Source organism: Chiloscyllium plagiosum, unplaced genomic scaffold (assembly GCF_037043375.1).
Source record: "Chiloscyllium plagiosum isolate Xiang-an unplaced genomic scaffold, Cpla_swu_hap1 HiC_scaffold_3, whole genome shotgun sequence".
In the NCBI taxonomy this organism is placed as follows: Eukaryota; Metazoa; Chordata; class Chondrichthyes; order Orectolobiformes; family Hemiscylliidae; genus Chiloscyllium; species Chiloscyllium plagiosum.
In genome coordinates, this window is record NW_028270141.1 from 103870404 (window position 1) to 103884683 (window position 14280).

General features: G+C 40.4%; 1 protein-coding gene across 4 annotated transcripts in view; it reads left to right on the forward strand.

Moving 5' to 3' along the window:
- mdn1 (midasin AAA ATPase 1) overlaps positions 1 to 14280 on the forward strand; it is a 188532-nt gene that overhangs the window by 25356 nt on the left and 148896 nt on the right. For all 4 annotated transcript variants that reach the window (XM_043686689.2, XM_087982248.1, XM_043686702.2 and 1 more), the window contains exons 13-19: positions 2283 to 2395; positions 4111 to 4259; positions 5234 to 5294; positions 7060 to 7271; positions 8141 to 8244; positions 10465 to 10609; positions 10902 to 10998. In XM_043686689.2, the coding sequence (XP_043542624.2) occupies positions 2283 to 2395; positions 4111 to 4259; positions 5234 to 5294; positions 7060 to 7271; positions 8141 to 8244; positions 10465 to 10609; positions 10902 to 10998 (881 nt within the window). The remainder of the gene's footprint in view (positions 1 to 2282; positions 2396 to 4110; positions 4260 to 5233; positions 5295 to 7059; positions 7272 to 8140; positions 8245 to 10464; positions 10610 to 10901; positions 10999 to 14280) is intronic.

Genomic DNA, 14280 nt, shown 5'->3' on the forward strand with positions numbered 1-14280 from the left:
TGGCTAGGCTCATTCACCAATACCAGCTCTAATATGGCCCCTTCCCTAGTTGGATTACTGATTCAAAAAGCTGTCCCGATCTATATAGGAGAAGTTAAGATCACCCATCACAACAACCATGTAGTTTCACATTATTTCCATAATATGTTTGGCGGCACAGTGATTCAGTGGTTAGCACCACTACCTCACAGCGCCAGGGACCCGGGTTCGATTCCAGCCTTGGGCAACTGTCTGTGGAGTTTTGCACATTCACCCTGGGTCTGTGTGGGTTTTCTCCGGGTGGTCCAGTTTCTTCCCACAATCCAGAGGTGTGCAGGTTAGATGAACTGGCCATGCTAAATTGCCCATGTTTAGGGATGTGTACGTTAGGTGTATTATTCAGGGGTAAATGTAGAGTAATAGGGTATGGGAATGGGTCTGGGTGGGTTACTCTTCGGCGTGTCAATGTGGACTTGTTGGGCCAAATGACCTGTTTCCACACTGTAGGTATTCTATGACTCAATGATATCTATTCTTCTGTCACTTGCTGGCTTTTGGGAGGACTGTAGTGCATTCCCATTGAAGTGATCGTATCTTTCCTATTCCTGAAGTCTATGTATATGACCTTACTGGAATAAGCCCTTCAAGATGACCTCCCTCAGTACATCTGTGATATTCTTCCTTATCAGTAATTCAATTCCCCAACTCTTTTCCATCCTGTTCTATCTCGCCTGAAGCATTTAAATCCTGGAATGTTAAGCTGTCAGTCTTTTTTTGTCCCCCTCTCAATCAAGAATATAAAAAATAAACATCATAGAGCTAGAATTAATACATAGAACTAAGTTTAACTGCGTCATCTGTCATTTGCCTCACTTTAAAGCAAATACACCTCAGACTGCCAGTCCTGCCGTGCTCAGTAACCTCTCCCCTAACTCTTTTTTCGCTTTGTCTTACTGGTCTTGGTCTCTGACTCCTCCTTTGGCCATTTTACTTGTTAACCCCTCTGCACCCCACGATCTCTCTGTTCCTCTGAGTTTTCTAGTGTCCTGCTATTCATTGAGCATTTCCTTGTCTTGTTACTTCTTCCAAGGTACATTACCTCACACTCACATGAATGGAATTTAACCCTAATATACAGTTCTCACCTTTTGTTTAGTAACTGTTTACTGTTAAAGTAGTCCTTAACCAGATCCTAACATGAAATGAGAGTTCTGGTCTGTGATCGTAATATAATTTGACTAAATTGAATGCTGAGTTTGTGAAATGTGCCTGCTAAACTTTTTTTTTCTGGTTTTACAAAACCAAATGATTTGGGATCTGAGATCAATCATGTTGAATAAATTCTAAATTATGTGCTATTTTACATGTGGAGCCAAACTGGACTGATGTAAAAGTGGGAATTAGATGATTGACAGTTTGCACTAATATTAAATTTGGAACACTTCAGCATGTAAGGAATTAAGAAGGACAAGAAACTAGTGTGTCTTAACTGTAGTATGTAATTCATTCTGCAGCCATTACTGTGCCCAGTTGTGTAGCAGAAGGGACTGTTCCTGTGAAAATGAAGCTTACACTTCAGATTTTACCTTAAGTCATGAATAATGAATTGTATGTTGCAATCCTTTTCTCGGCCTACTGATTTCAGAACAGAGTGAATCCAGTGTCAAACGGGCTGAAATTCCTGCGTACTATATTATTGTCTAACCATGTTATCCATGCTGGACGACCGCAAGAGCAACTCTGTTAGTTCCAGTCACGTGTCCTTTACCTGCGTCTGAGCATGATTTCTCTTCAGGTGCCTCTCTAATTTTGCCTTTAAAAGCTATAATTTGAATCTACCTGTAACATAATCTCGATGATGCTTTCCAGATCCCATCCTGCACTCTTTAAGAAAGCTCTCCCTCACGTCACCTGTGGCTCATTTATTATTTTTATTGATCACTTGTAAATTTCAACCCTTCTACCACCAAGTGGCATCATCTTCTGTATTCATCCATCTGTATGCCCCATCCCCACCCAGTGACTTGGAACGGCTTTGTGAAATCTCGTCTCCGATTTCTTTTAAGAAGATGAAGCTGAACTTTTTCAGTCCATCCATGGAACTGTTCTTGTAAATCTTTTTCTCTTGTTGATACTTTTTTCTGATGCCTTCAGATCTTTCCAATGTGCTGAAGTTGAGTTATTGATTAAACCTACAATGATCACTGTGTCCCCTCCAGTTCTACGTAACAGATATGAAGTGCAATATTTAAAGTTTGTTGCAATATTGTTTGTCAGAGATTTGACTTTACTTTGTTTTGCAGGTGGAGTTCTACTGCCGGTTGTATAAACCTGCTGTTGAGTTCACTGAGGTGGAAGTAACTGTAGGACGGGCTGTTCTCCCACGGCAAAGAAGTGATGTCGTCCTGTTGCAGTTGTAAGTACAATATCAAAATTGAATATCTTTAACCCCTCTGTCTTTGGTCAGATTTAATTTGTTGCTATTACTGTGAAGCCCCATACAATTTTATTCATGTTAACGGTGTTATATCCAAATGTCTGTTGTCCGGGAAACCATCTCTGACCTTGTCATGCGGTATTTACAGAACTAAGCCACTGGGTGGCACAATAGCTACAAATGACTTTATTTCCTAAGATGCCAGCGAGCTGTTCTGATAATTCAGGTGAATGGCAAAACATTGATATCATTTTGAAGCATGGCAAGTTCTCCCACCTGATATTCTTCCCTCTATGTATATTCATTCCTGATCCAGCCATTTTTCATTTTTAATTTTTCCATCCTTGATTTTCAAATCCCTCCATGGCTTTGCCACTTTGCAGTCTCCGCTGTCTCATGATGCCATGTGTGGTCAGATGTATGAGCAAACACCTCTTCCGTGTCCTCCGCTTTTCTGTAGAGAACCATTTCCCCTGTGACACCCTAGACTATTCCCTAGTCAACCTCTAACACCCCTTCACTCCTTATGGATTCTTTACGCTCCAGTGTAAAGGATGAAGCATACGCCCTTTGACCTTCTCACTGCCCAAACGCTCTTCCAAATGAAAGTGAGTTTGTTTTTCTTCTTTCAGTTCACAGTATGTTTCCCACTACGTTGGAGAGACCAAACAGCTGCCTGGTTTGTAGGGCATCTCTTCTGTTTGCAAGCATAGTCCTAGGTTGTCTTTTCAACTTTTTTTAATCTCTCTCTCTCTCTTTCTCGACCTTTCTGTCCTTGGCCAGCCACCTGTACCATTGAAACTCAAAACAAGCTCAAGGAACAGCAACTTCTGTTTTCACTCTCCTGTCTACAGCCTTCTGGCATCAAAATTTGAGTACAACAACTTTTTGGATCATAACATTTGCCTGTATCTTGTTTTGAATGATTTTTATCTTTACCTTTAACTTTGTTTCAATGGGTTCATCTGCACTATGTCTCACTCTTTTTATTCCTTCATGTTGCATTCAGATGGTTTTCACAGTAGCAATACATTCGGACACAAGTGTTGCTTCTTCCCTGTAAACATTACACTCCCTTTTTGGCTGTTGCATCATTAATTTTTTTTCTATTCAATAGAAGCAAAATATTGCGGATGCTGGAAATCTGAAATAAACATGGTGCATCCTGGAGAAAGCAGATCTGACAGCATCTGTGGAGAGAGAAATACCGTTCATGTTTGAAGTATGAATCGTCTTAAGAACAAATGCTATTTCCTTTTCCCTTCCTTCCACCCAGTCACAGATTTTCCCCAGCATTCTTCCTGGCTTTCCACTGTCTTAAAAACTCTTACATTGCTAGTTTATCTTCTGTTGGAAGGTAATTAACCTGAAACGTTAACCCTGTTTCTCTCTCTCTCCACCGCTGCTGCCATACCTGTTGAGTTTTCCAGGACTTTTTTTTTTCCTGTTCTTATTGCCAGTGCTTTTGTGATCTTGTTTGGGACTAGTTGGATGATGTTTTATATCTGACCTTTCCAAATAATTTTGTGTTCATGCACTACCATGTTTAGTTCGAATGCTTAGTACAACTTTATTCAACTATAATTAAAAGACAATTTATACATGGTAAGTCACCTCCACTTAATAAACTGGTGAGGAATGTCTACAATCTGGATGCTTTGCTTTTTGTATACTGAAATCCTTGCACTTTGTAGGGAAACCCAGACATTTTCAGCAACACGGCCGTCGTCTCTCCTGTTGGAACAACTGGCTGTTTGCCTAAAGAAAAAGGAGCCTGTTTTATTGGTTGGTGAAACAGGAACTGGAAAAACCTCCACTGTTCAGTACCTTGCCAGAATTACAGGTTGGTCGAATAGTATTTGTTGAATGCATTTTGTCTTGCTAATGGAGTTAGTTTCAAAAATGACACTGTTCAGCATGCCAAGTCACTCAAATGATAATGCTTTGAGTTAACTGATGGATGAGGTGCAACATCTGTCTCCATTATGTGGGTGATTAACTCTTTTGGGCAGATTTGCAGCAGGTATTTTGCATTTGGCCTCAAGTGTTCTGGACCATGAAGAAAAGCAAAAGTATCAGTCAAGATTCAGAAATTATGCTTGCTGAAGCTTTTTTTTCCAAAAATAAAAGCTTAGATTGTGGTTGTACTGAATTCCCCACTTTATTCAGAATCTTGCAAACCCTTTTCAATTTTTAATTTGCTCATGAGATGTGGGCATCACCAGCTGGGCCAGCAATTATTGCCAGAGAGCATTTGTGAGTCAGTTACATTGCTGACCAAAGTCTCGTATTGGCCACCCCTAAATGACATTATAAACTACGTAGTGCATGGTCTTTTAATTCCATAAGCAGAAAATTTATTTCCTCACAATTAGTCTCTAATTAATTTTTGAATGGATTTTTGTTTCCACTGATGACGACAAACCATGCTTGAGATCAGCATTATGACAATGTGTGAGTAGTAGATGGTTGATTTGTGATTTTAAGTCTGTTTACAGGATGTGAGTATCACTGGCTGCGTCAGCATTTATTGCCATCCAGTTAAGAGTCAAACCATTGCTGTCGGCCTGAAGTCAAACACAGGCTAGAATGGGTAAAAATGGCAGATTTCTTTCCCTGAAGGAAATGAATGAATCGAATTAGTCTATGGTGGTTACTTCATTTGCTAGCTTATGGTTTCAAATTGAATTGAAATTTCACCATCTGCCATGGTGGGTTTCGAATCCGTGTCCCCAGAACATGAGTCTCTAGATTGCTAGTCCAGTGACCTTACCCATTTGGGCCTCAAGAAAAATATTATTGTGTATTTTGTTTCAGGTCACAAACTGAAGGTCGTAAATATGAACCAACAGAGTGACACAGCAGACTTGCTTGGAGGGTGAGTATTGCTCTTGAGAATTCTGATGGAGAGAAGCTGTTAGTTGAAATATCAGTTGAACGTTTACATGACTGTTTCCTGTCTTTATTTGACACATTTATTTGCACCACTTCTTATTAAATTAGAATTATCTTAATGGCCATTCTGACAGATGAGGATAACTGGGTACTGCCTCTCCCACTGAAGGTGGGAGATGCCTTGTTTTTTTACTGTTTGTTGACCCTGTAAGCTAGCTGTCTCAGACTATTGGATGGATTTCAACAGGACATAGTTCACGGTAATGGTCTAAAGAACAGTTCATTTTTGGTGAAGATGTGGATATAGATTCTGAACTTTTGTAAAGGATCTGTAAGATTTGGTCCAGAGGGCAATTTTTGTTTGTGTTTTAGAATGTTGTGAATCATCTTGGCTGCTTTGGGACAATTTCTTACAGCTGTGAAATGTGCGAAGAGTTTTCAGAGCCGGTTGTTGATCTGGATTGGCTAGAATCCATCTTGGAAATGGAAGTTGTTGATAAAGAGAGTTACTTCTCACCTTGTATAATTGGACCATTAACAAGTCAAGGAAAGGCCTCAAGAAAAAACTGTTTTCATTGTGACCGTGTTAAGTTCATACGGCGTGACAGGTCTATGTGTCTACAGAGTGCCCTCTTTGTTTGTTACATAAAATTTGGATTCTGCACATAATGTTGGATCTTCCATTCTCAGTGAGCAGTTTGACATCTTCATTGATTTGTAGCTGTTGACTCTTTGAATTGGAATCCGTGCCACTGCCAGTAATTTTAAAATATCCATATTTTCTTCTAGCAGAGAAACATTTTTTTCGAAGCCAACAAACATTCGAGTCACAATCCAATGCTGCCAGATATGACATCTCTCCCAGGCAGTACTTCAAGGATCATGCTCTGCCACTATCCTCACTGATATCATTACTTCACCACTCATTGCACTGTCAAACCCCAGATTCCCTTTTTTGTGTTGCTGAGTCACAAAGATGGCAAAGGATGTTTTCTGTGAAAAGGAGGAGAAAATCATTTTGACTTGATCTCGATCTCAAGCTCTGAAAGCCAACTTTCGAAACTAGGGATACACTGCAAGTGCTAGATATGCCATTGTATGAAAATAGAATGAGTGCAAATATTAAAATTGCACTTCCTGGTGGCAGTCTTTCAGAGAATGCTTCACTTTTGACCCATTATTGTGGAAATTGGTGATGTGCGGTGAAAAGCCAGTGAGGGAGAGATGAAAATAAACTTCTTCAATTAAAATTGAAATTTCAGTATTTCTATAACCCAACTACCTGGTGATATGTTCACAATCCTTGGCATATGCAACTCAAGACTACTTCAGCTCTTTCCAAACCACAATCTCTACCACCTCCAAGAACAAGTGCAGCAGATACAAGGGACCGCCAGCTCCTGCAAGTTCCCCTCTGAGTCACACACCATCCTGACTTGGATCAATGTTGCCATTCCTTCAATTTCAGTGGGTCAAAATATTTGGACCTCCTTTCCTAACAGCACTGGGTGTTCCTTCACCCCAAGTAATGCAGCAGTTCAAGAGGGCAGTTCATCACCAGGGCAATTAGGGCATGTAATAAATGCTGGCAGAGCCACTGTCACCTCCATCTATGAACAAATTTTTTTAAGTGTTTTCAAATGTGGAACGGGGGTGCGGGGGGGCAAAAAGAAACATCTGTTACTCAAGTGTCAACAGTGTGGCCATAGTATTTGGTAACTTGACTAACATCTGGGATTTGTATTCAGGTACAAACCTATGGACCGTAAACTACTTATGCTGCCTTTGCGAGAAGCATTTGAAGAGCTTTTTATTCAGACATACTCTAGGAAGCAGAACATTACTTTTTTGGGCCACGTTCAAACGTGTTGTAAACAGAAGCGCTGGCAGGATTTACTCCGTCTGATGCTGCACGTCTATAAAACCGCCATCAATAAAGAGTTAAAGCCTAAGGAAGACAGTGAGAAACTTTTAATTATTTTCAAAAAATTAATTTTAAGCTTGTATTTAATTTTTGTTGGATCTTTGGGAGGGAAGAGGAAGACAACTAATCTGGTGGAAGTAGGCTTGTCCCTGTTTACTGTAAGGTCTAATTTTAAAACCACAAAGGATGAAAAATACAAAATTATTTCTGGCAGAGACTTTGTTCCATTCAAACTGTAATCCCCCAATCTTTCTTTCTTTAGTTTGTGTTAAAGTATACCATGGAAAATGGCCTCAACTGGAAGCAAAATTGAACAAAAATTAAAAGTGGGATTGAGTTTGTTTTTGTCTGGGTAGATGCATGTGGATTTGCAATTGAAACTTTTTTTTTGCATACAAGCTAATTGGAAGTGTGATAATGTAGCAAGGGCAATGGAGTCCTGGGTGTACAATGGAATAAAGTATCCCATTTACTCATGAGATTAAAGGATTGCAAATTCAACAGGAATATTGAATGATCTGTTCGACGTTCTATCCTGTACAAAGCAAAGAGAGAAAAGGAAAGTTTGAATTGAGGAGAAAGTAGCGCTGAAAATGTGTTGCTGGAAAAGTGCAGCAGGTCAGGCAGCATCCAAGGAGCAGGAGAATCGACGTTTCGGGCATGAGCCCTTCTTCCTGACCTGCTGCGCTTTTCCAGCAACACAATTTCAGCTCTGATCTCCAGCATTTACAGTCCTCACTTTCTCCTTGAGGAGATATCAGGCAGGAAGAGAAAGCAAGGGGGAAGAAATGGTTCATTTGCTGATTTTCTGTATGATTCACATTTGCAGAAGCTATTGGAATTAGTTTCTTCAGATTTCCAAATTTCTTGTTGTCTTTCAAACACTGTGTTATATTTTATCTCAGAAGGCTGGCTGAAAGATAAGTGGGAATTACTTGGTCTGCGCCTGACCCAGGCTCAGCAGCAAATGAAACGAGCTGAATCATCACTGATATTTGCTTTTGTGGAGGTAAGATGTGAAAATGATTGACAACTCCTATAATAACTCAATGATTCAACTTCTGGTCTGAACCAGACATTTGCATGAACAAATGAGTGGCATCTGTTATTGATTTTAGATGTGCCTTAGCTCAATGGCTTTTCCACAAACCTTTTCTCATCCAGTGGGTGGCACAGTGGCTCAATGGTTAGCACTGCTGCCTCACAGCGCCAGGGACCTGGATGACTGTCTGTGCGGAGTTTGCACAATCTCCCCGAGTGTGTGTGTGGGTTTCTTCCGGATGCTCTGGTTTCCTCCCACAGTCCAAAGATATGCAGATTAGATGGATTGGGCATGCTAAAATTGCCCATAGCGTCCAGAGATGTGTAGGCTAGGTGGATTAACCATGGGGTATGCAGCATTTCAGAGATAGGATCTAGGTAGGATGCTGTTTGGAGGGGTTAGTATGGACTCGATGGGCTGAATGTCCTGCTTCCACAGTTGCTGCAAGTGTGAGTTTCAAATGCCCTTCGAAAGGAAACCAATGCATCTCCCATAACCAGTTACATTGAAGAATTTTTGTTGTCTAGTGCTGAGGCTGAAGCAGGAGCTGCTGTGTTCAAGTAATGAATTGAATGTGATAACATACATATATTAGAGATGAAGAAAAAGTAAGCAAATTAATTTGGTATTTTTGTAAACTCTAAAGTCTGTATAAATGAGACTCTGCTGCCATGCCAAAAAAAATGAAATTTTGAACAAAGAACAGTTCAGTACAGTACTGGAAAATACCCTTCTGCCCAGCAAGCCAGTGCTGACACATCATGCAGTAAAAACTGTTAATCTTTTGCCTCTGTGCTATCCATATCCCTCTATTCCCTGTCTACTCATGTATCTGTCAAGATACCTCTTAAGCATTTCTATTTGTTTCTGCTTCTACCACTTCCTCTGACAGCACATTCCAGGCACTCACCACCCTCTGAAGGGGAAAATGAATCTTGTCTTCCTCATCTCCGTTAAACTTTTACCTTTTTACCTTTTTAAATCTATGTCCCCTTGTACTCTACATTTCTACCCTGGGAACAAGACTCCGAGTATTCACTCTATTTGTGCTCCTCATAATTTTGTAAATATCTATCAGTTCACCCCTCAGCCTCTGACATTCAAGTGAAAATAAGCCAAGTTTGTCGAATCTCTTCTCATAGCTCCAAATCAGGCAACATTGCTGTACCCTCTCCACAGCCTCTGTATCCTTTTGGGGAGTGTGGCCTAACTAAAGTTCAATACAGCTGAACGTGACTTGCCAATTTTTGAAGATGAGTGGTACAGATTGCATAATCTTGCTCAATAACTTGCAGATTTTCACATTTAGCTGCACAACTGCACTTGCCTGAAGTTGCTGTCAGATTTGTGTTTAACTAAGTCAGTTGTGTTCTCATCATTCTTGTCGAATGTTGTACTCCTTGATTGCTAATCAGTGTTCGTGGCTTCCTGATTCTGAGTAGTTTTCTGTAATATTCTTAATTCCCTTAAAATATGGAACTTCTCTTCCAAATCATAGTAACCAGCTTAACACAGAAGTCAGAATAGCAAGAACTGAGAAAATCCAAAGTAAAATCACTGTCTGGCTGCAGGAGTCATATGTTGAATCATTGTGTTCTTCTATTCAGAATGCAAAGCTGGCTTGTCTTTAACTGGGAGTTGATGGCTCTCAGGTTTTGTTTTTTTTTCCCCTGCTTTTTCACTACTGTCTTTTGTAACTTTCCTGTATTAAGTTCTATATCTGCTGAATTATGGTTGGCCACTTTTTGGTAGTGGTGATTAGTGGTCTCTATTTACTGATGCAGTATGACTAATTTTACTTTGATATTCGCATCTATCAAAACTTCCCACCATGTTTCTCAGCAATGCATCAAACAGTGGAAGCTGATAAACCTGCGTTTTGATACTTCTATTAAAATCGAACTTCCACTTTCCTCAGCGTGTGAACATAGGTTGTTTTGCCTCAGTGGGAGAGAGGCAACAGTATCACAGCTGAACATATTTCTATTTTCATTTAACATCCACTTTTGTAGTATCCAGCAAGGACCGTTCAATGGTTACCAGGCTTGAATAATCTAATTGCTTTTCTCAGTCTGAAATTACAGGCTCTGGATTTAACTAGAACCCTAATGTTTCACTTAATCTCAGAGTGACTAATTTCAATTTTCTTTTCTACCATTCTTTTGACATTTTTTTTTGTTTCACTAGGGTACCTTAGCACAAGCTGTGAAGAAAGGCGAGTGGATCTTGTTAGATGAGATCAATTTGGCTTCCGCAGAGACTCTGGAATGTCTGAGTGGACTATTGGAAGGGAATACAAGCTCACTTGTGCTGTTGGATAGAGGAGATACTGGTACAAGACTTATTGCCTTTGTGTCCAACATTGTCTCTAACTTATTTATTTTTATGTAGTTATTTCACATGAAACTCTTACAGGTTGCCTTTTTTTTAATCAAAATGCACATCCTGCCACTTGTCCATAATTTAATATGCAGTTTAATATAGATGGTGATTTCAAGATTTGGAAAGTGAAGTAATTTTGTGTTTGGCTCATCACTTTGCACCCCAAGTAGAAATTTTTCTTCTCCTATGTAATTGTTTACAGTATAAGTATAAGGTTCCTAACTTGGATTATTCTATTGCAGAGCCCATCCACCGTGATCCAGAGTTTAGGTTATTTGCCTGCATGAATCCAGCAACGGACGTGGGAAAGAAAAACCTGCCACCAGGCATAAGGAACCGGTAACTAAAATCTAATACATGGAACAGTACAGTACAGCAACAGGCCCTTCCACCTGTTATGTCTGTGCCAACAATGATGTCATTCTACATGTCGATTCATCCCATCTGCCTGCACGTTGTCTATATCCCTCTATTCCCTGCCTATCATGTGTCTGTCTAAATGCCTCTTAAATTTAGCTAACATGTTGGCTTATACCACCTCTGCTGGCAGCATATTCCAGGCACCTACCACCCTCTGTATGTTTAGAAAATACAAGTAGCCTCACACATCTCCTGTTAAACTTTCTCGTTCTCGCTGTCATTAAACGTATGCACCCAAGTATTTGACATTTCCATCGTAGGGAAAAAGACTCCAACTAACCACCCCATTCATGCTTATTAATTTTTATTTAACAGTATTGGTTCACTCCTCAGCCTCTGAGGCTCTGGCAAAAACAATGGCCCAGTGACATTATCGCTGGACTGTTAATCCAGAGGCCCAGGTAATATTCTGGGGACCCAAGAGCAAATCCTGCCATGGTCCTGTCATGGCATGGGTTGCTTTTAGCACAGACAGCCCACTCCCACCCACTCTCAGGCCTAATACCAAATAACATGGGTTACTTTCACCCACTACCCTATCCTCATTAATCATCTTTGTTGTTTCCTGAAAATAACTAATAAAGTTATTCCTAGACCCTTACAGTAAGGAGTTCACCCTCACTGAACTCCTTACAGGGTTGGGATCACTGGTGCTTTCCATTGTTCTCGCCTTCCTTTATTCTCGCCAGATTCCCATAAGATCAGTATATTGGTCAGCCTGTGGCAGCAGCAAGTTTTATTGAACCACTGGCCTTTTTAGAGCCTTTTACCCAGCATGCATAGTTAAGAGAGAAGCCATTCTTTCTGGATTTGTGTACAGCTCTTTCCCAGGAGAGGACTTGACTTCTCTTCACAGTAGAAGCATTCTTTGCAATTGATTTGGTGCCATGGGATCTTATCTGCCCAATTCAGCATAAGACACTGGGTACTGCAGTTTTTGACCCATTAAAGGAAGGAACAGTTTTAATGTGGTGGTTCTTCACGACTGTGTTGAAATGTCAACCTAGGATATAGACTATCTTCTGGAGATCCATATACAAATTTATTAATGTCTATTTTCTGATTGTTAATATGTTTGAAAAATGTCATGAGATATTTATGTTAAATGTTTTCTGAAACTGTCAGGAAATTGAACTGGTTGGATGGCCTAGGTTTGAGTTAAAATGTATGAGCTTGGAATTTGTCATGCTCGCTCTCTCAAGTTCTGGTTTTCATGCCAGCTATTTAGGATGTTTAGTCTTATGAACACTGGCAGTATTTGTCTGAAGAATATGACTTTATTTATTGTATTTTAAACTGATTGCCTTTTGAGGACTTGTCTTTGTTTCTTTTGAATTATTTGTTAATTATGTTCTGTTCAAGTGTTGAGTTTTGTTTCATTCCAGATATGCTTCTCTGAATTTGGTTTGTTGGAGTTCTGAATGGAAAAGACCTTTTATCCCGAATGAGCAATGACCAGTTTTCATGACTCTACTATTAATCTGCTGTTGCTTATTTATGGAATTAGTTATAGTGCATTTTTAAAAAATATTAATATTGTCATCACTCTTATTCTTGGGCTTAAAATCTGTTAGACCATAAGACTGTATGAGCACTTGACATGAACTTAAGATTTACCACTGTGTGAAGAAATTCCTCCCTTTTCTCAGTCCTGAAAAGTCTGCTCCTTACTCTGAGACTCTGTCTCCTTGGTCTAGATCTCCCTCCCTGGGGTAGAGGAAACATCCTTCAGCATTTTCCCAGTTGATCCCTGCAAGAGTTTTGTATATTTGAATGGAATCACTTCTCATTCAAATAAACTGGAAACAGTTTAAAGGCCTTATCTATTTAACCTTTCCTCATATGTCACTCTCTCTATCCCAATACCGTAATTACATTAGTGAACCTTTGTCATGCGCCCTCTATTCCATCTATCTTTCCTTGGGTAACAAGATAATAGACATTAGGTGCAGGAGTAGGCCATTCTGCCCTTCGAGCTTGCACTACCATTCAATATGATCATGGCTGATCATCCTTAATCAGTATCCTGTTCCTGCCTTATCTCCATAACCCTTGATTCCACAATCCTTGAGAGCTCTATCCAACTCTTTCTTAAATGAATCCAGAGACTAGGCCTCCACTGCCCTCTGGGGCAGAGCATTCCACACAGCCACCACTCTCTGGGTGAAGAAGTTTCTCCTCATCTCTGTCCTAAATGGTCTACCCCGTATTTTTAAGCTGTGTTCTCTGGTTCGGCACTCACCCATCAGTGGAAACATGTTTCCTGCCTCCAGAGTGTCCAATCCTTTAATAATCTTATATGTCTCAATCAGATCCCCTCTCAGTCTTCGAAACTCAAGGGTATACAAGCCCAATCGCTCCAGTCTTTCAGTGTAAGGTAATCCTGCCATTCCAGGAATTGACCTCGTGAACCTACGCTGCACTCCCTCAATAGCCAGAATGTCTTTCCTCAAATTTGGAGACCAGAACGGCACACAGTACTCCAGGTGTGGTCTCACCAGGGCCCTGTACAGCTACAGAAGAACCTCTTTGCTTCTATACTCAATCCCTCTTGTTATGAAAGCCAGCATGCTATTAGCCGCTTTCACTACCTGCTGTACCTGCATGCTTACCTTCATCGACTGGTGTACAAGAACACCCAGAGCTCTCTGTACTGCCCCTTTACCTAACTTGACTCCATTTAGGTAGTAATCAGCATTCCTGTTCTTGCCACCAAAGTGGATAGCCATACATTTATCCACATTAAACTGCATCTGCCATGCATCTGACCACTCGCCTAACTTGTCCAGGTCACCCTGTAATCTCCTAACATCCTCATCACATTTCACCCTTCCACCCAGCTTAGTATCATCAGCAAATTTGCTAATGTTATTGCTAATACCATCTTCTGTATCATTAACATATATTGTAAAAAGCTGCGGTCCCAGTACTGATCCCTGCGGTACCCCACTGGTCACTGCCTGCCATTCCGAAATGGAGCCGTTTATCACTACTCTTTGTTTCCTATCAGCCAACCAACTTTCAATCCAAGTTAGGACTTTGTCCCCAATACCATGCGCCCTAATTTTGCTTACTAACCTCCTATGTGGGAGTTTATCAAAAGCTTTCTGAAAGTCCAGGTACACTACATCTACTGGATGTCCCTCGTCCATCTTCAGAGTTACATCCTCAAAAAATTCTAGAAGATTAGTCAAGCATGAT